At 40.1% G+C, this 26,375-nt stretch overlaps 2 protein-coding genes across 7 annotated transcripts in view; both read right to left on the bottom strand.

Moving 5' to 3' along the window:
• The window catches only part of LOC127439109 (msx2-interacting protein-like), a 29,210-nt gene extending 13,967 nt beyond the window's left edge, over nucleotides 1-15,243 (bottom strand). For 2 of the 5 annotated variants that reach the window (XM_051695165.1, XM_051695167.1), the window contains exons 1-3: nucleotides 15,059-15,243; nucleotides 12,576-12,896; nucleotides 8,643-9,128 (exon numbers count right to left, since the gene is read on the bottom strand). In XM_051695165.1, coding sequence (XP_051551125.1) covers nucleotides 8,643-9,128; nucleotides 12,576-12,896; nucleotides 15,059-15,141 — 890 coding nt within the window. In that variant the 5' untranslated portion in view covers nucleotides 15,142-15,243. The other 3 variants (XM_051695168.1, XM_051695169.1, XM_051695170.1) reach the window with 3 other exon arrangements.
• A 1,333-nt stretch (nucleotides 15,244-16,576) lies between these two features.
• On the bottom strand, nucleotides 16,577-24,102 carry LOC127439150 (filamin-binding LIM protein 1-like). Of its 2 annotated transcripts, none has more exons than XM_051695264.1 (8): nucleotides 23,955-24,102; nucleotides 22,704-23,047; nucleotides 21,283-21,407; nucleotides 21,005-21,053; nucleotides 20,745-20,914; nucleotides 20,385-20,563; nucleotides 18,661-18,781; nucleotides 16,577-17,048 (listed from the first exon to the last, which is right to left on the bottom strand). In XM_051695264.1, the coding sequence occupies exons 2-8, from the start codon at nucleotides 23,041-23,043 to the stop codon at nucleotides 16,935-16,937; spliced, it is 1,098 nt and encodes a 365-aa protein (XP_051551224.1). In that variant the 5' UTR covers nucleotides 23,044-23,047; nucleotides 23,955-24,102; the 3' UTR covers nucleotides 16,577-16,934. The 2 variants fall into 2 exon arrangements, with proteins under 2 accessions (XP_051551224.1, XP_051551225.1); XM_051695265.1 differs by lacking the exon at nucleotides 23,955-24,102 and adding an exon at nucleotides 23,587-23,641.
• Nucleotides 24,103-26,375: the final 2,273 nt, after the last annotated feature.

Here is a 26,375-nt window from a genome sequence, read left to right as displayed (position 1 = left end):
TTATGGTCACATTTCCTCTCACAAAGTATGACAACCTCAGATGGTTGTGATTAAAACAAGCCCAAACACAATGTGATATGAGGGTCCTAACATCGCTCTAAAAAAAGATCGTCAGCAGAGATACTTTCTCCATTTCTTTTGTGTTGTTACTTTAGTGTTCTTGATCTGATTCAGTTATGAACATCAAATAACAGACAACCGATTAATCAATATTTACAACTAGTAGAAATTTGCTTTGAAAGTGCAATAAAAGCACACATTTTGTGCTCTTGAGTGAAAACTACTAGATAAACCTAACATAAAATAGTGTGGGAAGACAAGAAAATCTCATTTCATTTTCTCATAACGGCAACTCCAGCGTTACGGACGTGACATTTGCAGTGAAAATGTAAAATTAAGTACGGAGTACCAGAATAAACACTGCCTGGACCAAAAAAAGCAGCATACTGTAATATCTGTTGGACCGCCTTCAGCTTTGATTACGGCGTGCATTCGTCGTGGCATCGTTACCTTATGCAACGTTACAACATTTATTTCCGTCCAGAGTTGCATTGATTTTTGGGCTGAGACCTAACCCTAACCCCTGAATCATATTAATCACTGCAATAATGATCATAGGCTCTTAAGTATCTGCTTATCCTGTTAACTGTCACTGATTTTAGACCCATTTTTGACCCGGTGCAACGTCACAGAAAATAGAAACCATTCCAAAAATACAATGCCCCATCGCAGCAGGTTGGGACAAAAACTCTGTTTAATGGAAAAGATGCCTTTTATCGGGTCTCGCAGCATTGCGTCTGGTTACGACACAGTGTGACAGTGGGAATTAGTTTTCTTTCACAGTTTCTTTTCATCAGGACCTTGCTGATTAAAATACAGTCATCTAAAGACAAAGCCTTGTCTACAATCCGAGAGCATTACAAAAGATTTTACACAGAAGTTCAACTGTATCCGTACACTTTTAACGGTTGTATTTACAATAAAATTAAAGTAATCAAAGGTAAAACCATGATTATATGGACAGTAATCATAAAACAAATTATGATATATTTCAGAAGAAAAACCCATCCCAAAATTAAACTGTGTTCCCTCACTACCCCGATATATTGATAAGTTCATGGTGAATATTTTTTAATATCCGTCACGATATCTACTTCTGTTGGACGATATATTGTTCTTAAGCATAGTCATGTGCTTAAATTGGTCATTCACTTGTCCGAGTAAAAAAGTTACTTAATAAACTTACTAAATAATAATAATTTTTCTTTTTTTGCTGTTGGGTTTTCTAAATTTAGCAGTAAAAATGGCTGTTTAATGTTAACAAAATGCATTAAAATTCTAACGAATCCTGAGAAAGTACCGTGTTTATTTAATACTGCATGTGGGTCGTTGACAAATAACTGTGAACTTTTATCAAGATTGAAGATTATCAACATATGAAAATAAATAAACAACTTCACATCTTTACACTTAGCATGTCCTCTCTAGAAACATGTCTTGCATCCCTGAAAAAACAGAGACATCTGGCATGTCCCAGCAGGATATCAAATGTCAAATAAAACAACCCACCAAAAAAATCATAATATTCATGACATAACAAATAATAGTATTTATTAAATTACTTTTACCTCAACATATACATATATATAATAAAATATAAAAAAATATCAAACTACTTTTTACTTGATGGTTGTACGGCCTGACATTTTAGTTATGAAAGAAAATTCAAAATGTTTGGTATGTTCAACACCACATGAAACAAACATAAATATAGTATTACAGTTCTAAGATTGATTTTTATTTTATTGTTTTAGATTAAGTAGATTCTCCATTTTCTTTATGGAGAACCTTATTTTTGATTGACCCATGTATTTTAAAGACAGATAATATTTTAATTTGATGTATATTGTTATTATAATAGTGTTTATATTACCATTTTATTTTTATGTTAGTATATTATTACATATTTAAACTGACTGATTCATATGGCAGAGAATACCTGTATAGAGCTCCAGAGAGATGAAGATGAGAGATGTAACAGGTTCTTAAACGTGTAGCGTTACACAAAGCATTTTTACTATTTCTGCAGTTCTGGTCAAAGGTGTTGTATTATGACTTATGACGGAGGCTGCAACCCTGGATCACTCCGACGTTACGCGCTTGCAATGTTGACAGCTTTGTTGTTAGTTGCGATAGTTTTAATCGCATCGCTCTCTTAACACAGAAGCAGTACAAGACATTCACATGTCGAACAAAATGTGTCCATGCGCTCACACCAAATTCAACAAGCACTGCTGCATGAGAGATGGAGTAATGGAAGGCTTTCTTGGAAAAATCACAGCATTTTCTTGTTCCCAGACTTTGCGAATTCGACAAGAGAGAAACGTGATCGATTCAAGGAATGCAAAAAACTCCTACATCAACGGAAGGTTGCTTTTGCACTTTTTTCCCGGCCAAATTGAGAATAGATGCTAAGGATGGCCGTAAAACATTCACATGCCCACAGCAAGCGATGTCCTTCATAAAGTCAATGGAATAAGTTATTTTGTGGTACTCATGGTGCAGCCAGTGGACCGACTCACTGAACATTCGAGCACCTTTGTTTCTTTTTGTGTTGGTTCCACCTAACGGCTGGAGTTTTGTGGAATATCACTCCTTCAGGACAGTGCTGTGGATGAATCTGCACATTCTTTGTGCTTATGCCTCCTATTGGCTGGAGTCTGTTTTATAGATTATATTTTGTTGTGTAATTCTGTCTCACACAATTTTTATAGAAACACCGGACTTGAGCAATCTGATGGCAAGGTTGTCGCGGGGGCTCTCGTAGGTGTTCATGGACCTTTTGAGTTTAGAGGGATTGTAGCCGGTTGGCGCTGTCGTGCGTCTTTTTTCTGTTTGTTTTGTTCGGAGGGAAGTTCGGGGTCTGATTGTTGCACTAATGGTCTGTATAATTTTGTTCTTGACACACAATCTATTTTTTCTAATATGTCAAAATGTCAAATGTTAATATGAGTGGGATTGTCTTTCTGCACGTGGAATGTGAATGGGTTGGGGCACCCCATAAAAAGGATATTTCTCTTCTTAAATTAAGAAATATGATAGTGTTTCTTAAAGAAAGCAGGGGAGTCATTACACTGATAAGTAAACATCTACAATTCAAATGATAACTTAGGAAGAGTCATTATTGTTTTAGCAGAAATTCAGGGGCAAAGGTTGATTTTGGCTAATATTTACGCACCTAACGCTGATGATCAGGGCTTTTTTATAGATCTTGAAGGGTTGTTGCAAGCCGCTGGCACCCCTCATGATATAATATTGGGAGGAGACTTTAATCTTTTGATGGACTCAGTCCTTGATCATAGTGAAGCAAAAGTGTGTAAGCCCCCTAGAGCAACACTGATGCTTTACAGGATGTGTAAAAATCTTGGTCTTACGGATATTTGGAGACTTTTGAACCCATCTGGTAGGAACTATACATTCTTTTCATCAGTCCATAAGATTTTTTATTGAATAGATTTTTTTTATATCCAAATCCCTCATTTCATCTGTTGTTGATTGCTCAGATGGTCAGATCAAAAAAATAATACTTAAGTATTTTTACTCAGTTACTTTACACCCCTGACCATATGCCAGCACAGCTTTTAACAAGATCCACTTGTTTCAAATTCCCTAAATTATTTATTAACATTTACTATTAAACTTTATTTCACTATGAATCATCATCTATGCGATTATAGCTCTGTGGAAATTATCTTCGTGACACCATTTGAGTAAAAGTTTTGCGTGAACACAGACGTAAATTCATGGGGCAAAATACTCATGTCACAATAAACGTGTCTAAAATAGCTTTGTGTCGGGTGACAGCTATGTTTCCATCAACTTATTTATTTGCACATTTTGGGATATCGCATACAAACTGCTGGATGGAAACAAACTATGATGGAAACACATTTACCGGTTAAACTCCTACTGAATTTGTTAGGAATAAAAGATGCGCATCAAAAAGGTCATGTGACTGAAAAACTCATTACTGGACTAACCAGCAGACCAATCATTGCAATGAAATGCTGAAACTGAAATGTTGCTCTGGTCATCCTGAAATAACGGTGTCTAGAAAATCTGAAGCCTACAAACAGTTTGCAGAGCAAATAAGTCGAAAACAAACTTGAACTGTATGGAAGAGAAGGTTTATTGACACTTTTATCAAATATATCTGCACGGTATAGTCATAAGGATGGATGAATGCACATATATAGCACTCCTAGAAGTGTGTGACGTGCTGTCGCTGCCAAACATGAGACAAAGTTCTTTAGAGTGTTTTGTCTGCATGCTCTAAACCGAATCATTATTTAATTTAATTACAGAAAGTATCAATAAAACACTCACAGTGGCTACAATTTCTCCGGAAGTGACGATTTCATCCTTTTGAACACCCTTGGATGGAAACCCAGCTTTATTCACACATTGTGATATGGTTTTTCACATAAATTAAATTTGCTACATTGATGGAAACATAATGAGAGCATTGATGAGATTTGCGTGTCATTTGCTATAAGATGTGCTGCTCACTGTAAAACAAAAAATAATAGCTCTGTCAGTAGGTGTTTCCTGAGGCAGCTGCTACACTCTAAAGACCGACGAAACATTATTAATAATTCTGATGCCATTCGGGATGGACGCTTTAATCGTGGCACTGTATTTATTGTTTTTAACTTTCCTGAGAATGTATAATTATTCCAGAGAATGTTTTGCCTTTAGCCTATTTTAAAACGCATCCTTTAAACTGTAGGCCTAATTTAAAATAGATTACATTCATGCAATGACTCCCTTGTCGTTTATGTTCACCATTTGAAATCAGACGTTGTCAATTTATTTAGCCTATTACTGTTGTTGTTATGTTGTAATTATTATATAAAAAACATGGTAAGTTATTATTATGGCACTGTTCCACTGCACGTTACGGTTCGACTCTGCTCACTTTACTTTTCTGAGCTTGCTTTTCCACTGCAGTTTAGTGTCGCCTCAACGTGGGTGGGATTATAGGCTAATCGTCATAGTTGCACCGCCTCTACTGCCGTGACATCATCTTAAACGTGACAAACATTACTGACCATAAACAATAACATGACCGCTAGCTGTTAGCTACTAGCTCATTGTGCTGCATAAAGCAGTTGTTGCATGGTGATTTTACACAAGTGTAACAGTTAAATTGGCCTGGTTGTTTTAGAAGCAAGCTTTCCAGTAGCTGGTCAACTAAATAAAGTGAAGCTTTCAAGCAGAATATAGAGTTAACGTAACAAAACGTACCATCCTCCATCGTGGACTCCAACAACGCCGAGTCCAGGGCACTCTCCCTCCCATTGCTCACCGGTCTATTGCCATACATGGCGTCCATTTGGTCGAACCACTTCCACCTTCTTCTGTTTGAACCACTCCAGCTGTTGTGGTCCTTGATGGTTCTGTAGTCACTTTTAAGTTTTTTTTAACTTTTCCCTACACTGTTGGTAGGTCCGGTGGAAGCCGTGTGCGGCCAACAGCTGCTGAGACACTTCCTGAAAGACTTTTTCATTTGGCATTGTTTCATTCGTCGCTAACAAGAGGAACGTCTGCACCTTGTTTATTGACCATGGCATGGTTTTGCACAGACATTTCTTTTTACAATTCGAAAGTCGTGTGAACAAATGATATTGCTGTCGCTAACTTAAACTAGCAGGTTGATGTCCCGTGTCGCAAACCCAGTGACGCTGGTAGTGACGATTCTCTCTGACCAATCAGTGATCTGCAGGGTGTTGACATCACATTTAGTATCGGCTCGGCTCGCTTGGAACCTCGACTGAGGTGGTACTAAAAAAAAGGTACCAGGTACTATCCACAGTGGAAAACCCCAAAAAAGCGAACAGAGTCGAGCTGTACCGTGCAGTGGAAAAGCCCTATTATTTTAATAACATTTTTGCACATTTTTTCTGTTGAACTGTAAAATAAAGATGAAATACAAATTTTAATTAATAAAAAATAAAAAAATATATTTAAAAAATCTATTCTGCATATTGGTAATCGGATGTGTAAACATACAAATAATCGTTATCATATTGGTTTTAAAAAATCAATATCGGTCGATCTCTATTTGTAAAAGTTCATGGTAACCATGTAAGGCTCCTCACTACCATGGTTAGTAACTATGGTTTCTATATAAAGAACTATGGCATTTTTGTAATGAAAATACATTTACAACGTTTTTTTCTGCCACAACTACCATAGGTAATACAGATGACAGGGGAACGGTCATTTATATTCACGAGGAAAGCGTTAACTGATTGTTCAGTGAAATATTGCGATCCCCTGCCATCCTATGTTTCAGAAATGAGCTCGCAGATCACTTGAAATTAAGCGAGTTTGACGCGTTATGTGGTGACGTCACTGTGAGGAAGTGCGTGTATTTGTGTGTATTAGGGTTTCTAACACTGCTAATTATTGGACAAAAAACCTCTAAAAATAAGCCGCTAAAATATAATTTAACTCTTGATGGATGTACTGTTACATTGTCTTCTACAGTGAAGAACTTAGGTGTTATATTTGATACCAATCTGTCCTTTGAAAATCTAATGACCAATGTTTGAAGAACAGCATTCTTCCACCTCAGAAATATTGTTAAATTACGACACATGCTCTCTGTTGCTGATGCTGAAAAACTAATTCATGTGTTCATGATCTCAAGACTAGATTATTGTAATGCATTACTGGGAGGATGTCCAGCAAGATCAATAAATAAACTTCAATTGATTCAAAATGCAGCAGACAGAGTGCTGACGAGAACCAAGAAATATGGTCATATTAGCCCCATTTTATCATCGTTACATTGGATACCTGTTAAATTTCATATTAATTTTAAAATTCTGTGAACTACATACAAAGCTTTGAATGGTCTAGCGCCACAGTACTTAAGTGACCTTCTGACACGCTATATTCCATCACGTTCATTACGATCGCAAAATTCTGGCCTGTTAATAGTTCCTAGAATATCAAAATCCACAAAAGGAGGTAGATCCTTTTCATATTTGGCCCTAAACTATGGAATAGTCTCCCTAACACTGTTCGAGATGCAGACACATTTACATTTACATTTATTCATTTGGCAGATGCTTTTATTATTTATAGACACACTCACTCAGTTTAAGTCTAGACTAAAGACTCATCTATTTATCCAGATATACACCTAATTTATCCATCAACTCACAATTAGGCTGCTTTAATTAGGCCTGCCAGAACCAGAAACATCCATCATGATCTATAACTCTGCAAATAAAATGTAAATGGCATCTACACTAATATTATTCTATTTGTTTCAATCTCGGGACTCCTATCCCGAGGTCATCAGAGCCGGTCAGATCCAGCTCCGTTCCTGCTTGTGTTGGACTCCACTATTATGTGTCTCTGAGTGATGACGACTAAATGCAACCGATGCCAGCCAAACATCACTTCAGTCTATTACGATGGACTTCAGAGCATGAACTGATGCCAACTCCAACCATAAGACATGGGATACTTCATATGCCACTGCCTGAACCTTGGATTTAGGATAGACCTCACCGAACCTCACCGAAATGACCTGCAGGTTGAACTGTGATGCACCTCACTGATCTCTGCCTGCATCACCTCGGTCTAATGATGGACTACACTCTTATAATGGAATATAAAGACTATCAATTAATTGCCAACAAAAGCCTTCATCAGTCAACTAACAAAGGACAATTGCATCTATGTGAACTTCTGCAGTTAATCCAGGATGAACTTCAAAGACATTAGTCATTAATCTTACAGTTCATACAAAATCTGTTAAATACTGACCCTCAACACTTAATTAGTTTACTCATTTTAAACTATAAACACAATTTACAATCATATTTAATCAAATTACACAATGATGATTAAGACTTTATAGATATTAGTTTCATTTTCTGTTTAAGCATGATTTCCTGTAAAGCTGCTTTGAAACGATGTGTGTTGTGAAAAGCGCTATACAAATAAAAATGACTTACATTATCCAGTAGATTAAAGTTTTTCTTAATAAGCTATACATTTATATTGAAATAATGTGTAGTTAGAGGTTTGTGTTTCTTTACATATTAAAAAGTACTCACAATGAGGTAAAGATACTGATAATACAAAACAACAACAGGTATCAGATCATATCTGTATCGACCAAAACTGAGATTTTAGATATCGGAATGAGATCGGAAGAGAAAAAGTGGTATTGGTGCATCCCTACTAATAATTCTGCTAACTGAAAATACAGAATGGTTGATGCTAACATCTAAAAATTATTTTAAAAAATAAAGATTCAATGGAAGTGCATGCTTATCCATTAAATAACAATTTCCTGATGAAATCAAATCAGCCATAACATTTGACATTCGGATTAATAACCCCATAGCGTTATTGTACACAATATTCAACATTATACTGTATATAGTAGATTTATATAGCACTACCATTAAACCTCTGTAAACTTTAATTTTCTCTGGTGCAGTCAGAGCAGATCACAGATCTGTCCACAAATAACCTGCTTGATTAGTCTAAAAACTATTCCACATGTTGATAACGGAGTTACAAACCTCATATAAAGTAGAGAAAATCAGCATTACCTGCCACTTCCAGTGCTGCTGGTGCTGCTGACTGAATCAGAGCTTGAAGACGGGCTGCGTGATCGTGACCGCGGGCCTCGTCCGGGGGAAACAGGGGCTCTATTAGGGGAGTGAGGGGCTTTAGGGGTCTGTCCTGTACTCCTCTGAGGTGACGGGTGTCGTGACTGGGAAGAATGCGAGGACCGACTCCTCCGATGGTGGTACGTCCGATCTGTACGCCGACCCCGGTCGTCCCTGTAAGGGTCACGGCGAGTAGAACTGGGCAGGTTGAAAGGATCACGAATTCGAGACTCAAAGTGAGACTCTGGAGTGTCAAAGCCACCGCTAATAGTGCTAGCCGCCGGGCTCGAGCTGACCCCAGAGGTAAACACAGAGCGGTCCCGATAATAGTCTGTGTTGTAATGCCGCGGCCTGTCAAAAGTGCCGCTGCGTTCATGATGTCCGTACGGACTGTGTTCATATGCACGATCCCGACTGTCAGAGCTGCTGTGAGAGAGACAGAAAGAGACGACAGAAAGAGGGAATACACAAACTTAGAATCGAACTTTTGACATTATAACCATCAAGTAAATCACATCTCATTGATTTATACCAAGGGAGTGAAATATGCCTTTCAACACTTAAGTCATCTTCAAACGTTTTTCTACTGGGCCAGGTCGGGGTAGTTTCGTATACCACAATTTGAGAAACATGAGATTATGGCAAATAGATATTTAGGAGAAGGTGAGGGTCTATTATGCTGAATCATGCAACTACTACAACCAGTTTTCAATGTTTAAACCTGGTTTTGATTAGGGTTGGGAATCATAAGGAATTTAACAATTTCGGTTCCGACTTTTTTTTTTGGGATTTTCGCCCTTTTTTTCTCCCCAATTTGGAATGCCCAATTCCCAATGCGCTCCAAGTCCTCGTGGTGGTGTAGTGACTCGCCTCAATCCGGGTGGCGGAGGACGAATCTCAGTTGCCTCTGCGTCCGAGACCGTCAATCCGCGCATCTTATCACGTGACTTGTTGAGCACGTTACCACGGAGACGTAGCGCGTGTGGAGGCTTCACACTATTCTCCACGGCATCCACGCACAACTCACCACGCGTCCCACTGAGAGCGAGAACCACATTATAGCAACCACAAGGAGGTTACCCACGTGACTCTACCCTCCCTAGCAACCGGGCCAATTTGGTTGCTTAGGAGACCTGACTGGAGTCCAATTCCTCTTAACGATTCCAGCTCCTTAACGGTTCCAGTAACGATTCCAGTAATACTTTCAAGTACTTTTTTAAAAAAAGAATTATCTAGAAATGAGAAATGCAATTCTTATTGCATTTACTGCCCTCTGCTGTCTGTTACCAAATAATGAGATCATTTCATAATTGTACAGATCAGATAAAACAAATCAGAAATAAATGTAATACAGTTCTTATAAAAGGTGTGTTTGCAGACTTTGAGAGATAAATACAATCTAATAATAGATCATTACTCTATTTTAAATAACTCTAAACCAACACGAAATGTGATGGCATATTTCATTAATTCATTTTTTATTTTATAAAATTCCACTTATTACAACAAAACTTGTGTATCATTAATTATACACTGTCATATGAACAATCAGTCAGTAACTGCACAGCTTGATGTAAGAGAGACACGGATCATCATTACATAAACAGTAACAGTTCCAGAGACAGTTTAGATGGTGTTTGGTAGCCTAATGTTGTATTTCAGACTTGTGAGACTTCAACAGTTCTTATTTAATGTCGAGTTGGACATTCATAACTTGCACATCAGTATAAGATTACTTGTATACCGGAAGCGCTGTATGTTTTGTGCTGTTGATTCAAAAGATCCGGCTCTTTGAATAATTATTTCGGGAATCGAACTGTACCAGAAGCGCTGTATGTTTCGCGCTGTAAAACGAGCCGGCTCGAGACTCGTTCGATTGGTATTTAAATACACTGGTAGATCTGTATGTTTTACGCTGTAGAGTCGGTCGAGGACAGCGCTGCTGCAGAGATGTGCTGCTGGAAACACTGTCAGAGTATTTCAGGATGCTGTTCCAGCCATATCGGCAGAAAACTGCACACTGGAGAACCGTTAATGGAACCAAAAGTCATGAAGATCATACGATTCTGGTATTTTTTTTTTTAAATGGAACCGGTTCTGAACAAGAACCAGTTCTCGGTTCCCAACCCTAGTTTTGATATTATTACAGTTGACCTTATAGATGAACTGACATCTGCCAATGGGACAAAAAAGAAAAAACTGTTGATAAATCAATATGTACTTTAGTAATCTGATAAACCATGCTCACTATCTCTCTCTCTGAATAATGACTCCTGAAGGGGTAGAAATTAGAATTGAAGAACAAGTACAAAACCAGAAGCAGGAAAGCGCTCCGAGACAGACGTACAGAGGGACAGAAGGGTTAATAACACAAGCGACTAGCTAAAAGATGTCATTTAACTACAGGTTAGTGAATCACAGGGGTTAAGAGACAGGGTGCATGTCTAGGTAAGAGAGAGAAAGCACAGAGATGCATAATGCAACGCAATACCAACCTTTTGAGAGCAGTAACTGACCCTACATATTCCCAATACAATATAGGAGGAATTTTGTGTGAGCCAAAAACACTGACGCCGAAATGCGGTGCTTGGAAAAACGGCGGATAAAGTCCTGATTCCCATTGTGCAAAAAATAAAAAAAAAATCTTCATCCGTCAGGTGAAATAGGGCTGCGTCGGCAGAGGCGATCCTTCGACTGTTTGTAATGTACTCAAGATCTGCTAAAAAATATATATTCCTGACTCAGGATATTCTCTAAAATGCAGTTTTCCAGTGGTAGCGTGAGGAATAATCCAAACACCAATCTCAAGGCTGTACACTCAATGGGGCAGGGGGAAAGAAATTCAGCTTCGGTGTATTAAGTTGGCAAAAAAACAAGTCTGTAATTCCAGTCTGTATTCCATGTATTAGTTCCTCAGAGAACACATTCAGGAAGACTTCTGGAAATTCCTGAAAGGAAGAAGCTTCCATGATATCTAAAGTTCATCCGCCCATCCGAGCGTGTACATCCACATTAGATCAGGTAATCCAGCAAATCTACACCTTTACATCCAACATGAGTTTACATCCAACTTTTACGTGGTAGGAATCTTCCTCATTCCAGCCATGTGGTCTTCTGGTCTTCAAAGCTTCGGTTAAACATCCACTGGTTCCAGCTCTGCGTGATTCATGTTTATGTCCCTCTCTAAGAATGATGTGTGGTGAAAACGAATGGAAATGATGGAGCCCTGACATCAAACACTTACTCCACATGGACCCTCACTTACATCCTGTCCTAAATCCAGCGACCTTTATGAGTCTTGCGTTTTTCTGGCTTCGTCTTAATCCACGGTAGTGATACACATCCACGGCAGACCATGACAAACAGTTAGCACAATGACCAAATGAGTGATGGGAGAATCGTGCAAGGCAAATGAAAAGGGAATAAAAGACTTTAGATACCTTGGAAACTACTTTCCCATTAAAAATCTTGCAATTAATCCATTATTGGCATATACTTCCAAAGCGCGCGATCCAAGGAGTAATATCCGACATTTCGGGGAACGACTAATATCCAAAACTCACCCGTTCTCCGGCATCGTAATATCCAAACTGACCAGGATATTTTCCAGTGGGGTATTATCCAATATGGCTCACACAGTAATCCCACATTTTGAACACACCAATCTAATCCACTCATTCTTACATGATAGACAAGGATTAATAATTCCGTTTGCGAAGTCAGGCCTCAGAGAATGAAGAGGGATCTCTAGAATCTGGTCTTATGAATCTGTAATGGAACTGGTTCATTCTCATGTGTTTAACCCAATATCAACCCTCTGTTATCTGACACCAAGGTCCCTCTGTAGTGCAGAGGGAGCCTGCGTCCACTTACCCGTCTAGTCTGCGTTCATAGCGCCCCTCTCTGGTGTGGAGAGATACCGGAGGTCCATATACCGGCCCCACGGTGCCCCTCAAGAACCCCGTAACCTCCCTTCCATGACTGCTAGATGGGGTGCTGTCCTCCAGACCCCGGACAGCACTGGGCACTGACCCCGGCTCATTGTAATCGGTACGAAGGTCTCTGTCCCCCATTTTGTTGACGGCATTATGCGCCTTCTGAGCACTTTTGATGTCAACAAAATCCACGAACGCTGCGACGCCACCCTCAGATCCACGCTTCCGCAGGACCTTGACACTCTCCACCCGCCCATACCTGAGAAAAAGAGGAAATAGTGAAAACACTGCGTATTTTCAGGTAATATGCCGCCAATAAAAAGATAACTGTACATATCAATCAACCACTAATTTAACAGATATGTGGATTTACAATGCCCATAGGTGTAAAAAATTAGGGCTGCCCCCAATAGACGACCAAACGTTAGTCGATGAGAAGAGTCTTGATCGACAAAGTTTTGATTGGTCGGTTGGTCACAGAAAAAATAAAACTCCACAGGAAGTAGCGAAGTCACGCAGTCAGTGACGGACAGACAAGATCGTTTACACGGCTAGTCCATGTGGTAATTATTTCGGTATGGGATCATTTTGAGAGGGTAAAGGATGACCCCAAGAAGGTGACATGCAAACGTTCGCCTATCATTCATCAACCTCAATCATGGCTTATCATTTGAAACATGTAAGTAGCCTAACATTAGCCACTTAGCATGGCCGCTTGCTCTAACGTTAGATAACCTAGATAAATATGCGCTATTAGGCTTTTCCAAGTGTTCATGGGGAAGCTAAATTAGTACTTAATGTGCATTTTTCTCTATAAATTAACAAAATGTTCAGACAAGTCTCCTTGCTGCTTTTTCTGAAACATTCAGAATTATTACCGGTGTCGCTGTGGCTCACTTGCGTGCGCTTGCAAAATGTATATTTTAAAGGCTCATTATTACGGTTTAGTATTTCTCTGTAATGTAGAACAGTGTTAGCAATGTTACTTATTCTCAGCCCTGGAACTCAAACCATTTCCTGATGCCCCCCAAAAATATATATATATAAATATTTTTTTAATCCCCTTTTCTCCCCAATTTTGGAATGCCCAATTCCCACTACTTAGTAGGTCCTCGTGGTGGCGCGGTTACTCACCTCAATCCGGTTGGTGGAGGACAAGTCTCAGTTGCCTCCGCTTCTGAGACTGTCAATCCGCGCATCTTATCACGTGACTCGTTGTGCATGACACCGCGGAGACTCACAGCATGTGGAGGCTCATGCTACTCTCCACGATCCACGCACAACTTACCACACGCCCCATTGAGAGCGAGAACCACTAATCACGACCACGAGGAGGTTACCCCATGTGACTCTACCCTCCCTAGCAACTGGGCCAATTTGGTTGCTTAGGAGACCTGGCTGGAGTCACTCAGTACACCCTGGATTCAAACTCGCGACTCCAGGTGTGATAGTCAGCGTCATTACTCGCTGAGATACCCAGACCCCCAATATCTATATTTAAGTAATTAAATTAATATTATAAATGTGTGACAACTAGTCAACTAATGGCTTAAACTAACGACTACTAGTCGACCACGACAATCTTTAGTCGGGAGCAGCCCTAGTCAAAATCTTTAAAAAATAATGCATTTAACTTTCTAACTTGCAAAATGTTGTAGAAAGAACTTAAAAAGAAGGATTACAAAAATTGAAATGCATACTGTAGGCTGTTTATCAGTGTTTAAAAATATTTTTTTGGGTTAATTCGCAGTCTAATGTAAACTGTATTGTGTTCTGCGTCACATAGTTCACTTACCGGGATTACTTTCTGTTTTAAGTAGCCTACATTTTAAACCATTTTCGACATTATTATACTTCAGTTTAAACTAAAACACACAACCACTCAAATGTATGCGAACTCCAGGAAATCCAGGATTTAAACCGGAGTTAGTTTCAGCAGGAAACTCGAAATGCGATTTTAAACGGTTTTAAAGTGTTGTGTTCACACTGAGGTAATTCGGTTTAAACTAACATACACTTAATATAAAGATCCGAACAGTGTTTTTATGAAGGATTCGTATCTAAAGTCTCACAGTATGAACACATATAAACTGTAGTGCTGTTAAAACGGATCAGCCCGTCCGAACACTGTTAGCACACACGAACATACAGCACAGAATACATGTGTTATTCATGTGTTCATGCGTGTTTTCATGTCGAGAAACAGTCATTAATTAACTAGCTAAACATTAATCACCAGCAGACCAGCTAACCGCTTAACATCATTATATTAGTGAGCTAACGGCTCATTCCAGTCCGTATTGGCGTGTTTTTACATGTTAACCCGCTTTAAGGAGTAATTCGGCAGTTTTAATTCGGTTTCATCGACATTTTGGCGCTATTTTGTCGCGTGAGGCCCGCGTCACCGCGCGCGCTGCTCACCGTTTAAAATGCTCCACGATCTTCTCCTCGCGAACATGTTCGGGTAAATTTCCCACCCAGAGGTGTCTGGTTTCCCGAACCATCCTGTGTCGACCGGATCCCGTTCATGCACATATGCGCCTTCGCGTCGTTTAATCTCTGACCGTGAGGTAAAATACACCGTGAGCTCGTGTGAGGAAAAAGATCCCGCGGCCGTGCGCGTGCGTGTACGGGAACGCGCGTGGAGAGGATCCCTCGGGGACGAGCACCGCAACCCTGCGCGCCCCCGTGATCATGGGACACCAATGCTAGCGAGGGTCACGATCTCTTGAAAATACTCCTTTTAACAGAATAAATACGAATATTATTTAACCCTTGTACGACCTTCGATCATTTTAGCTATGTTAATGTCAACGGCATACATTTAGCCAAAGGTGTGTATTTTTAGGGTAATTTTGATATTTCAACCTCAGTTCCTGTAATACATCTATAATACACTGTGTACACAAAATAGTTACACTCAGGACCTTCAGGACAAAAATGTCCCCATTGAAACCCATTAAAACTGCAATATTTGATCCCAGTGCCATTAAAGCATAAAATCATGAATTATATGATATTATGCTTTCATTCCAGAGCCCTGGCTTCAATATTTACATTTTTAATATTTGCCACCAGATGGCGCCATTTTCCTCATGTTTAGCCTATGGAGCAAATACAAGCTTTTCCCCTATTCTCTGTTTGCTGTATTATAGAGCACTGCAGGACAACTGAATAAATGATGCAGATAAAATTGTGTGTGTGTGTTGGTATGGATGTCAGAGTGTGTATTGTATGTGTGTATTGAGAAGTGTGTGTGTGTGTGTGTGTGTGTGTGTGTGTGTGTAAGAAACAACAGTGGCATTATGTAAACAAACTGGCATTTAAAGGGTTAAAATCCTGAAATTGAATGAATATTTGGTAGTTATGATCAGGACTGATGTTGGATAAAAAATGAACTCATTGAAAGTGGAAAATAATATTAATATATAATATTATTATGGCAGTTTTTTGACGTGGATATTTTTGTCCTTTAAGGACCTCTGAGTAACTTCTTTAAATTGATGCACAACGGTTAATATTAAGTTAAATGTTGAATATTTTAGGGAAATAAATGTAACTATAAAGAATTATAACGACTATATGTAACCCAAATTGCACACGTACATTTCCAAGATGTTCATTTTTCACCTGGAAAGCATCACAATCTAATAAACATCTGCTAAACATCTTAAAATGATCATATTTACTAATATTCTAAATCATAAATGTCTCAAAGACATCTGCTGAACGTCTTATTGACATCCGAGACACACTTATTGAGTTATTGAGCAAATAACCTAAAATAAGTCTTCCAGATGTAAACACACATCGAACAGACGTCTGGGAGATGTACACGTGCTATCAGGAAAGCAAACGACATATGAACATTAAACAGAAAACTAAAATAAATCTTATTTGACGATATTATAATGACAATAACACATCCAAGCAGTCGGCACAATTTTACATATATTACTTTATTTTGAATTGAATAAGGGTGTGTTTGCATATTGTGGGCTATAACAAAGGAAAAATAACATGGAATAGATTTAGCTGTCGAATACATATCTTTGGTTCTTTGCAGTTTTGTGCATAATACATCAGATAGTGCAAATATCATATTACAGTTAATACGTTGGATACATAGATATAATCAGTGGAATGGAGCTACATAGAAAACATAATAAAAATAGAAAAGTAAAAGTATTTATAATGGTCTCAAGGTTGTTTTTAAACTTTGCTCCTATAATTCACCGTCAGCATTGTTTGTGTTTCTAATACAATCTGTGTGGTCAGTTTTCTCTTGTGAACTCGTTTATCGCTGTGCGGTCTGGATCAGTGTAAGGTGGCATGGTTTACACAGGATCTGCCCGTCCAGTGGGTGGCAGCCATGTTGATTGGGCTCTGGAGAGAGAAGCACACCACACACCTGAAAGAGAGAGAGAGAGAGAGAGAGAATGCCGCTCAGTGACGTATGACAGATTGAAGAGCACTACCGCTCTCATACACACAATGTACATACATACTACGGTTGTGAATCCATAACATTTGTGATTGAATTAATTACATATATGCAGATTTATTAAACAAATTTCCTATGAAAGGTGCTCAAATAACAATCATTCAATATAATGATTAATATAAATTGTTATATTTAAATATAATAAATCATATAATTAAAATGCATTGCATTGATTACACAATATCAAATGTGGCTCTAGAAGGTTTTTTCTATATTATTGAACATAAGCCTATCATTGGCCAACAGCAATCCATTTTGCAATTGAATTTCATAAATCGGAGATATTTTTATTATAAGGGCTTTTCTAAGGACGTGTCAATGTACTCCTGCATCAGACGGATGCTTTTGGAGCGTCTCACTTTGGTTGCATCTTAGAAAAATGGAAATGCGCACTGTCCAGCTGTTTTTGGACACATCCTCGTCTTGTGCTGTCTGCTGTCAGTGTGGTTTGTTCTCTATACAGCTGGAGTTGCGCTTACTGCCCCCTACTTAAAACAGGTGGTACATCAAACTTGAATTGCTTAGATGGTAAGAATATTCCTTTAATGGACAGTTCACCCAAAAGAGTAAATTATCTCATCATTTATTCACCCTCATGTCATCCCAGATGTGTGTGACTTTCTTTCTTCTGCAGAACACAAATGAAGATTTTTAGAAGAATATTTCAGCTCTGTAGGTCCATACAATGCAAGTGAATGGTGACCAGAACTTTGAAGCTCCAAAATGCACATAAAGGCAGCATAAAAATAATCCATAAGACTCCAGTGGTTTAATCCATGTCTTCAGAAGTGATATGAGAGGTGTGGGTGAGAAACAGTTCAATATTTAAGTCCATTTTTAATATCAACTTCCACCTTTGACCAGCCCTGACCAGTAGGTGGCTGAATGTGAAAGTGAAAGTCACTTCCACACAAGTATTTGGAAGTGAAAGTGAAAGTGTAGATTTTCAGTAAAAAAAAAAAAAAAAAAAGGACATCTATCATATCACTTCTGAAGACATGGATTAAACCACTGGGGTCTTATGGATTACTTTTATGCTGCCTTTATATGGATTTTGGAGCTTCAAAGTTCTGGTCACCATTCACTTGCATCCTCCAGAGCTGAAATATTTGTGTTTAGCATCAGAAAGAAAGTCATACACATCTGGGATGGCCTGAGGGTGAGTAAAAGATGAGATAATTTACACTTTTGGGTGAACTGTCCCTTTAATACAGTCCAGGCACATAATTAATTGCGTTTTTTATGCATATTTTTTTATATAATTAATCGCACTGAATTAAAGCGTTAACTGGACAGACCTAATGTTTACATTTATTTAAATACATGCATTTGGTTGATGCTTTTATCTAAAGCGACTTACAGTGCATTTAAGCAACACATTGTGATCAGTTTATGTGTTCACCTGGAATCGAACCCATGTTCTGCCAGTTGAGCTACAGGAACCCTGAGCTCAGATATTTTCATGTTTGTTTATTTTACCAAGTACCTCACAGAGAGAGACAAAAGTTAATGTTCATACTTCACAGCGATAACAGTCCTCGTGATACGAGTGACCCAAACACTCCACAGTAAAACTGTCTGTTCCGTCGTCTCGCGGGATAATCAGCTCTCTACACACACTACACTGAGGTGCGTATTTCCTACAGGAAACAAAACAATCAATGTAAAAGTGTGTGTAATGCAGACTCTGGCCAGAAATACACTTCTTCAACACATTGCAAGCATGCAGTCCCGTTGTAAATAACACGTGCTCATGTGGTACTGTGGCAGTAACAACCTTGAACCACAAGGGGGTGACAGAGTTTCCTTTAAATGTCTTTGTCATTAAACCACAGGCGTTATTATTTAGGTAGTTGCTATGAACATGTTCACTAACTTTCTTAGCAAAATTCTTTTCAAACTGTTGCTCTGCCATGACAGCAATGTGTGACATTATGCTTAAGTAGCCTGAAGTGTTTGCATTCACTTACTTTTAGAGTATATTTCAAGCTATTGACTGAATGCTTTTATATGTGTCATACTTCTTATACACTGTAAGAATAGAAACACATTGTGTAAATTATTTAAGTTCATATTTAAAGGGTGTGTTCACACTTGTAGTTCAGTTCTCTTGGTTCTCTTGGTCCGGACCAAAAAAGAAAATTACACATTTAGTCCTGGTTCGCTTAGCGTTCACACTGGAATTTTTTTATTTATTTGGATTTTTCCCCCTTTTCTCCCAATTTGGAATGCCCAATTCCCATTGTGCTTTTAAGTCCTCCTGGTCATGTAGTGACTCGCCTCAGTCCGGGTGGCAGAGGATGAATCCCAGTTGCCTCCACGTCTGAGACCGTCAACCCGCACATCTTATCACGTGACTTGTTGAGAGTGTTGCCACGGAGACATAGCGTGTGTGGAGGCTTCACGCCATCCACCGCGGCAACCACGTTCAACTCACCACGCACCCCACCAAGAACGAACCACATTATAGCGACCACGAGGAGGTTACCCCATGTGACTCTACCCTCTAGACCTGGCTGAAGTCACTCAGCATGCACTGGGATTTGAACTAGCGAGCTAGTGAACTCCAGGGGTGATAGCCGTCGTATTTTACCACTGAGCTACCCAGGCCCCTCCCACACTGGCATGTATCTCCAAACCTAAAGATACAAAACAAAAGGCATAAGGATAATGTCACAACCTGATTGGACAGCTTTTATGATGTATATTTTGCAACACAACTTGCCGAACATCCAAAACAATGCTGGCTGCTGGGCTAAATGTGCTCATTGGATTTATATATGGTGGTATTTTTACCAGCTGAGAACAAACGAAGAGCTAATAAAATGTGTAAAGGAGTCAAACAGCGGCAGGAATTCCTCCATTGCACATACAAATGAAGATATGCTGCAAGGACGGCTGACGGTGGTTCTGACGCCTGTACCGAACTGTAATGGACAACATAGCTCCTATGATGAGAAGAACCAGGTATGCTTGAGGTCAGTATTAGGCAAATTACTTCCTGTTATTGGTCCGTTTAGACGTCTTTGGTCCATGTTGTGTTCATATATCAATCGAACTGCACCAGAGTTCGTTTGGAAGCGGACCGAGACCCACTATTCAGGGGGTCTCGGTCTGCTTGTTTGGTGCGCACCAAGGATCGGATGGCAGAATTCACACAGAGCAATCGCACCAGAGTTCGTTTTAATCAAACCAAACATGGCAAGTGTGAACACACCCTAAGTTTCTTCACACTGGGAATACCTGTAGTAGTCCTGTAGGCAGTAAACCTCACCAACTTCCCCCTGTGCAAACTTCTGCTCTCCGATTGGCTGTCGGCACGTTGTGCACACAAAGCATGGCGGGTGATAGGCTCGTTCCAGAGCTCGGATCACATGATCTTTAATGACATCCCCACACGCCCAGCACGGCTCCAGACTGGCCTGTCGTATACAGCACTTCATCAGAGCTCATGTGCACTTGATGTGATTATAATGTATTTGTGACAGCATCATTATGTGTTGATATAATGTTGTTGAGTAAATGACAGAATTGAAGTGCCCCTTTAAGATCATACAAAGGCTTTATAAACAGTAGATCATATGGAAGGTTTTGGAAAGTAACCTGATAGCAGTCCTCACACAGTGGAATACCAGACTTGTTGTAGTACATTTTAGCGGCCAGCGGCATGTGACACTGTCTGCACTGAAAACACGCTTCATGGTAAGTTCGGTTCAGTGCATCGATCGCGGGCTCGGACAGTGCAACCGGCTTACGACAAAATCCACAAACATCTGAGGCACACAAAGAAACATAAACACTTGAAATTGCTGTAAGACTTAAAGACACAAATTCAATTAATATTGCTAATGCTCTGAGCTCACCGCTGCTTTGAGGCGCTGCTGCCATCACAGTACGACCTGCATTAGTCACCTGGAGGGGGATATTTTAGAAAAACATGAGTTTCATTGATTTACAGGGAAATTATCATAAGTGTTTGCTTGTCTATGAGTGGAAATATGATCATTCAACATGTTTACAAACACAAATAAAACACAAATCAGCCTGCATGTTGTGCTTAAAGTTGAAGCACAGAAGTTAAATGTTGATGATCAAACCTGATTCACTCAGAGGAAACAGGAAGTTCATCAATCAATCTCACCTCTGCTGGGGCGTCTGGTGGTCCGGGGTTTGGGTAGGGGTCTCGGGGGTCACAGGGGTCATGTTTAGGAGGCAGGACAGGGATATTGTCAGGGGCAGAAGGAGGTGGAGGGTAACTGCTAACAACTGGTAACAGATTACAAAAAACAATGAAAGAAACAACTTTACTACCCATGATAAAGACGGAAACATAGTTAAGTAATGCATATGTGGAAGTTAAGACAACACATTTCAAGCGTGCTGTCCCATTAATAGCTAATATGCATTCTTGCGTTTCTGTGGCGGAATCATAGTTAAAGACCATAATATACTTCGGTTTTCTGTGTGTTGGTAAGTCTCGTGCATAGTGTCTGTGACGCAAATTTCATCAACAGCAGAGTACATGCAGACTGTCTGCGTGCAGCCCAGTTTTTCCAGACTAGTGGACAGTCTGCGACTCTGCACATGCACCTGCTGTTGTCTGTACTAAAACAGTACCACAAAGCAGTTGCATTGCACATGCATCGAATGGGTCTGTACAGGCTTGCGGTCAAAAGAATATACTTTGAAAGGCTAAGCGCTCGATTGTGCGCAAGACAGAATGGCACGTGAAAACAAAAAGTATACCTTAGCCCTCAATCCTCAAGGGGGCGATAGAGTTTTCTTGAAATGTCTGTTCCATTAAAGCAAATGTGTTATTATTCAGATAGCTGCTATAAACATGTGGAGGCGAGGGCATGGTTGAGTGTTCGTCTGGGGAGAGAGGAAGCGATATGGGTTTTCACCTGAGTAATTGCTGTTTCTTTGTTCACAGTGAGAGACGTGGAGAGGCGAGAACAAGTCAAAGAAATTCTTTTGCAACCTGGCAACCTCCGTACGTTGTGACGGCAAGATGCGGTCCCCGTATCCTTGGTGACAGTAGTTCCGGAGAGGGAGGAGCTTGGACCAGAGGTGAATCTAAAAGCCAATCAGTTCACCTCGGTCCCCTGTGGAGACCACCTCTCGCCGTCACAACGTACGGAGGTTGCCTGAAAGACATGCCTAATTTCTCTGACGTCTCTCACTGTGAACAAAGCAGTTCATCTCAGGCGAAAACTCTTACCGCTTCCTCTCTCCACAGACGAACGCTCGACCACGCCTTCGCCTCCACACATGTCAACAGTTTAATTAACTTGAATTTGAACTTGAACTAAATTGCTCAGGAAGTTTCTCTTCAAACTGTTGCTCCGCCATGACAGTAGATGACCTGAAAGAGAAAACTGACTGTAGAAGAAGACGGTTTATGCTAATGTACCCCATCGGGCCTCTTGTAGCAATGCAGAGAATGCAGCACGTGTGTTGTGTTACAAAGTGCGCACTGACTAATTTTGAAATGCCAGAAATGGAAACTTTTTACATAGCTAGAAGTGATTGCTTTGATGTATTTGCGTAGCGTGTCATTACCGTCTGGACTGCGCTTGTCTGTGTGGCGTGTTGTGTTGTCCAGCCTGTAGGGGGCAGAGTCGTGCACTGCAGTAGGTGTTGTTTGAGTGTTAGTGGCGGAGGGGCGTGACTGGGCATACAGGGGGCTCACGGGGGCAGGAGCGGAGCTCTGTCCGTCCTGTGACGCAGCAGATGCGCATGAGGATGTGGAGGTTCTGCGCAGCGGTACTGCAGCCTGCTGCAGGTCTCGGGTTGGGCTGCTGTGCATGTGAGGTGTCGGCGTGACGGTCGCTTTGAATGGAGACACTAGTGTGATGAAAACAGACGAAACCATCCGCTTCTGAGGAGCAGCAGACGCCATGATGCTGAAACACATTAAGATGAGTGAAATTTAAGATGAAGTTTTGCCAAATACTAATCCAAGAAATCTAAGTAATCCATTGATAGTTTGACTTCCTAAAGATTGTAAATACTGTGGCTTTTGTGCGCTTTCAAAACATTCATGTTTGTTTGAGCAGCCCGACATTTTAACTTCTGGCTCAATTATTGTAGTGAATTTGGGGCGGGACTATCTGTTTGATTGGCCAAAGGAAGATGGGGGGAGTGTTTAGGAAATCCGTTGGAAAACAGTGATTATTTATGCGATTCCACTTGGTGGCGCTAAAACGACATACTGCAGTTTTAACTCAAAAGTAGAATAAAGCAGACTGAACACAGAATAAAACAATGTTCAAGAGATTGTGTGGTTTGTGTCAGTGTTCATTCTTTCATCAGAATCATTTGAAAGCATCGATAGAGTTTGAATGAGAGCAGTTTAAATTATGAGGGAAACTACAACAAAACTACATTTTACAACAATGAAGACATTACACACACAGCACAAGAATACACAGTTTGCACTCACAGCTACAGATGAACATGTGCCGGGCGTGTCTGATCAAGTCTGATGTCGTAAGTTCACCTGAATGACACTGCAGAATGTTCTGATGCAATGATTATTATCCAATAAAATCATAAACTGCCAATGAATGCAGTCCATATATTATATCATCAGATCAAATATGTAAAATAATGACAAGATCAGCAGCAGAAGTTTAAACTCGATAGTGTCAGTCAACACTGATAAACCCACACACACACACACACACACACACACACACACACACACACTGGTGCTAATATCTGTGAGTGTCTGTTGTGCTGTGGAGAAATCACTGAGATGTGTTTGAGTCTGATAATGTCTCTTTTCTTTCTCTCTGAGTGCACACATACCTGAAGAACAGATCAGAGGATTCTTTCACTCGTTCACTCTTCAACTGCTCTCCTCACGATCTGTAGTGCTGTAGATGCTTAAAGAAAGACAGAAGAGAGAAACAGACAGACAGAAAGTTGTAGCAGTAAGAATCAAGGCCACTCCTTTTCCTCTCTCGTTCCCTCCCCCTCCTGTCTGTCTCTCTCTCTCTGTCTCTCTCTCTTTCTGTGTTGAGTTTCAGATCAGTGGAGGTGAAGAGTTAAACAGTTAATGACAAAGCGCAGTAAAATGTATGACACACACACACACTCAAGTACACACAGGCAGTCATGCATGCCTGCAAACACAAAGCCATGTAGTCACTTGAACACACACACACACACACACTTTTCTTCTGCTTTATCGTACAGAGGCAACAGGATGTGACTGAACCTGCCTTTTCCAGCTCAACTCCCCGTCTCTCTCTCTCTCTCTCTGTCTGTCTCTCTGTCTGTCTCTCTCTCATTGTTGTGTTATTTTCTCTACCTCCCTCAGTGTGTCTCTTCCCCACCCCCACAATCTCTCTTGCATTCAACTCACCCTACACACAGAGAAAATTAACTATATCAACTACATCAACTTTATATAAACTACATGATCTGTACAAACTATAAAAACTGGATAAACTACATGAATTGTATGAACACTATGTTGGGCTTCTCTGTGAATGTTGTATGTCATTGTGTGATTGTGTTATTATGAAATGAGGCTCATATCAGCAGATAGTTTGAGACTAGAGTGCATTTAACCACGAAAGCACAAGAGAAATCTGAAGAGAAGGAGCTGAAGGACAAAAACAAACATATATATATATAGAGAGAGAGAGAGAGAGAGAGAGAGAGACTGAGAGAGAAAGGGAGAGAGAGAGACAGAGAGAAAGGAGAGAGAGAGAGAAAGGGGGAGAGAGAGAGAGAGAGAGTCATCTGAGAGAGAAAGAGAGTCATCTGAGAGAAAGGGAGAGAGAGAGAGAGAGAAAGGGAGAGAGAGAGAGAGAGAAAGGGAGAGAGAGAGTGAGAAAAAGAGAGAGAGAAAGAGAGTCATCTGAGAGAGAGAGAGAAAGGGAGAGAGAGAGAGAAAGGGGGAGAGAGAGAGAGAGTCATCTGAGAGAGAAAGAGAGTCATCTGAGAGAAAGGGAGAGAGAGAGAGAGAGAAAGGGAGAGAGAGAGTGAGATAAAGAGAGAGAGAGAGAAAGAGAGTCATCTGAGAGAGAGAGAGGGAGAGAGAGAGAGAGAGAAAGAGAGTCATCTGAGAGAGAGAGAGAGAGAGAGAGAGAGAGAGGGAGAGAGGGAGAGAGAGAGAGGTTGTGTTGTGTTGGGGGGAGGGTCTCTGGAATGCATCAGTGATGTCACAGCTTCAGGAGCGAGCATGCCTGACGATGACATCATCCTCCTCTCACAGAAGCTCCGCCCACATGATATCAACTCTGCTGAAACAGATGAGAGGAGCAGAAACTAAGAACACTGAAGACTGTACTGATGGAGGCTGTATGTGAGCAGATGCAGTGTCCTCTAGCTGTGTTTAGTCCATGTGAATATCTTTGAAATATGAAATCAGTGGGTTTCCACAGAACTAACTTGAGTTTTCTAAGAGATTTTTGCTCAATAACTTGTATTTCCTGTAAGTCCAGTGGCGGTTCTAGCTTGTTAGGGTTAGGTTAGATGCCACCGCGGGCGGCTGCCCATGTCGCCCATGCCTAAATCTGCCACTGTGCAGCTCAACTGGTACAGCACGACGCTAGCAACACCAAGATCATCGGTTTGATTCTTAAAGAACACACAAACTGATTAAAGACAATACCTTAAATGCACTGTTAGTCGCTTTAGTCCTGTGATGTCTTGATAATTATTAGTGGATGTCAGTTCAACTGATTCAGATTGTTTTATTGGCATGACATACAGTAAATAAATACATCAAATAATAACAGTAGTTCAAGTAAACTGCTGATGGATGTGTTCATTTGTTAATGTGATCGGCCACTAAGGGTGAAGTGAGTCCTTCACCGAGTAAGATTTGAACTTTGTTTCACTGAGGGAATGAAACTCGGGATGAGTTACTGTAAGTTCATATATAATGAATATCTGAGGTGTATTTTTCACAGTCTCTACTTCACCTGATGTACAATAGACACGTTCGATCTTCTTTAGGTCGTCATGTCTTTCTTCCTGTTTCAATGGCCGGTTGGTGGTCACTTAGTCTGTATTTGGTTAATAATTGTCTATATTTGATATTTCTGACCAACAACAGATATTCAGCAAGTCTATACCCTCTGTTGAGTTGAAGGTAATGTTGTAGAGGACTTTGTGTTTTTGTTTGTTCCCTCCAATGTTCACGTATATATCGGTTTGGAGATTCATTCTGAGTTGTTTTGAGTTGATTTTGGGTTCGTTTGTGAGTTTCTGACA

The sequence above is a fragment of the Myxocyprinus asiaticus genome, chromosome 50 (assembly GCF_019703515.2).
Source record: "Myxocyprinus asiaticus isolate MX2 ecotype Aquarium Trade chromosome 50, UBuf_Myxa_2, whole genome shotgun sequence".
In the NCBI taxonomy this organism is placed as follows: domain Eukaryota; kingdom Metazoa; phylum Chordata; class Actinopteri; order Cypriniformes; family Catostomidae; genus Myxocyprinus; species Myxocyprinus asiaticus.
Note: the sequence above shows the minus strand (reverse complement) of the source record. Positions and strands in the feature narration are given on the sequence as shown.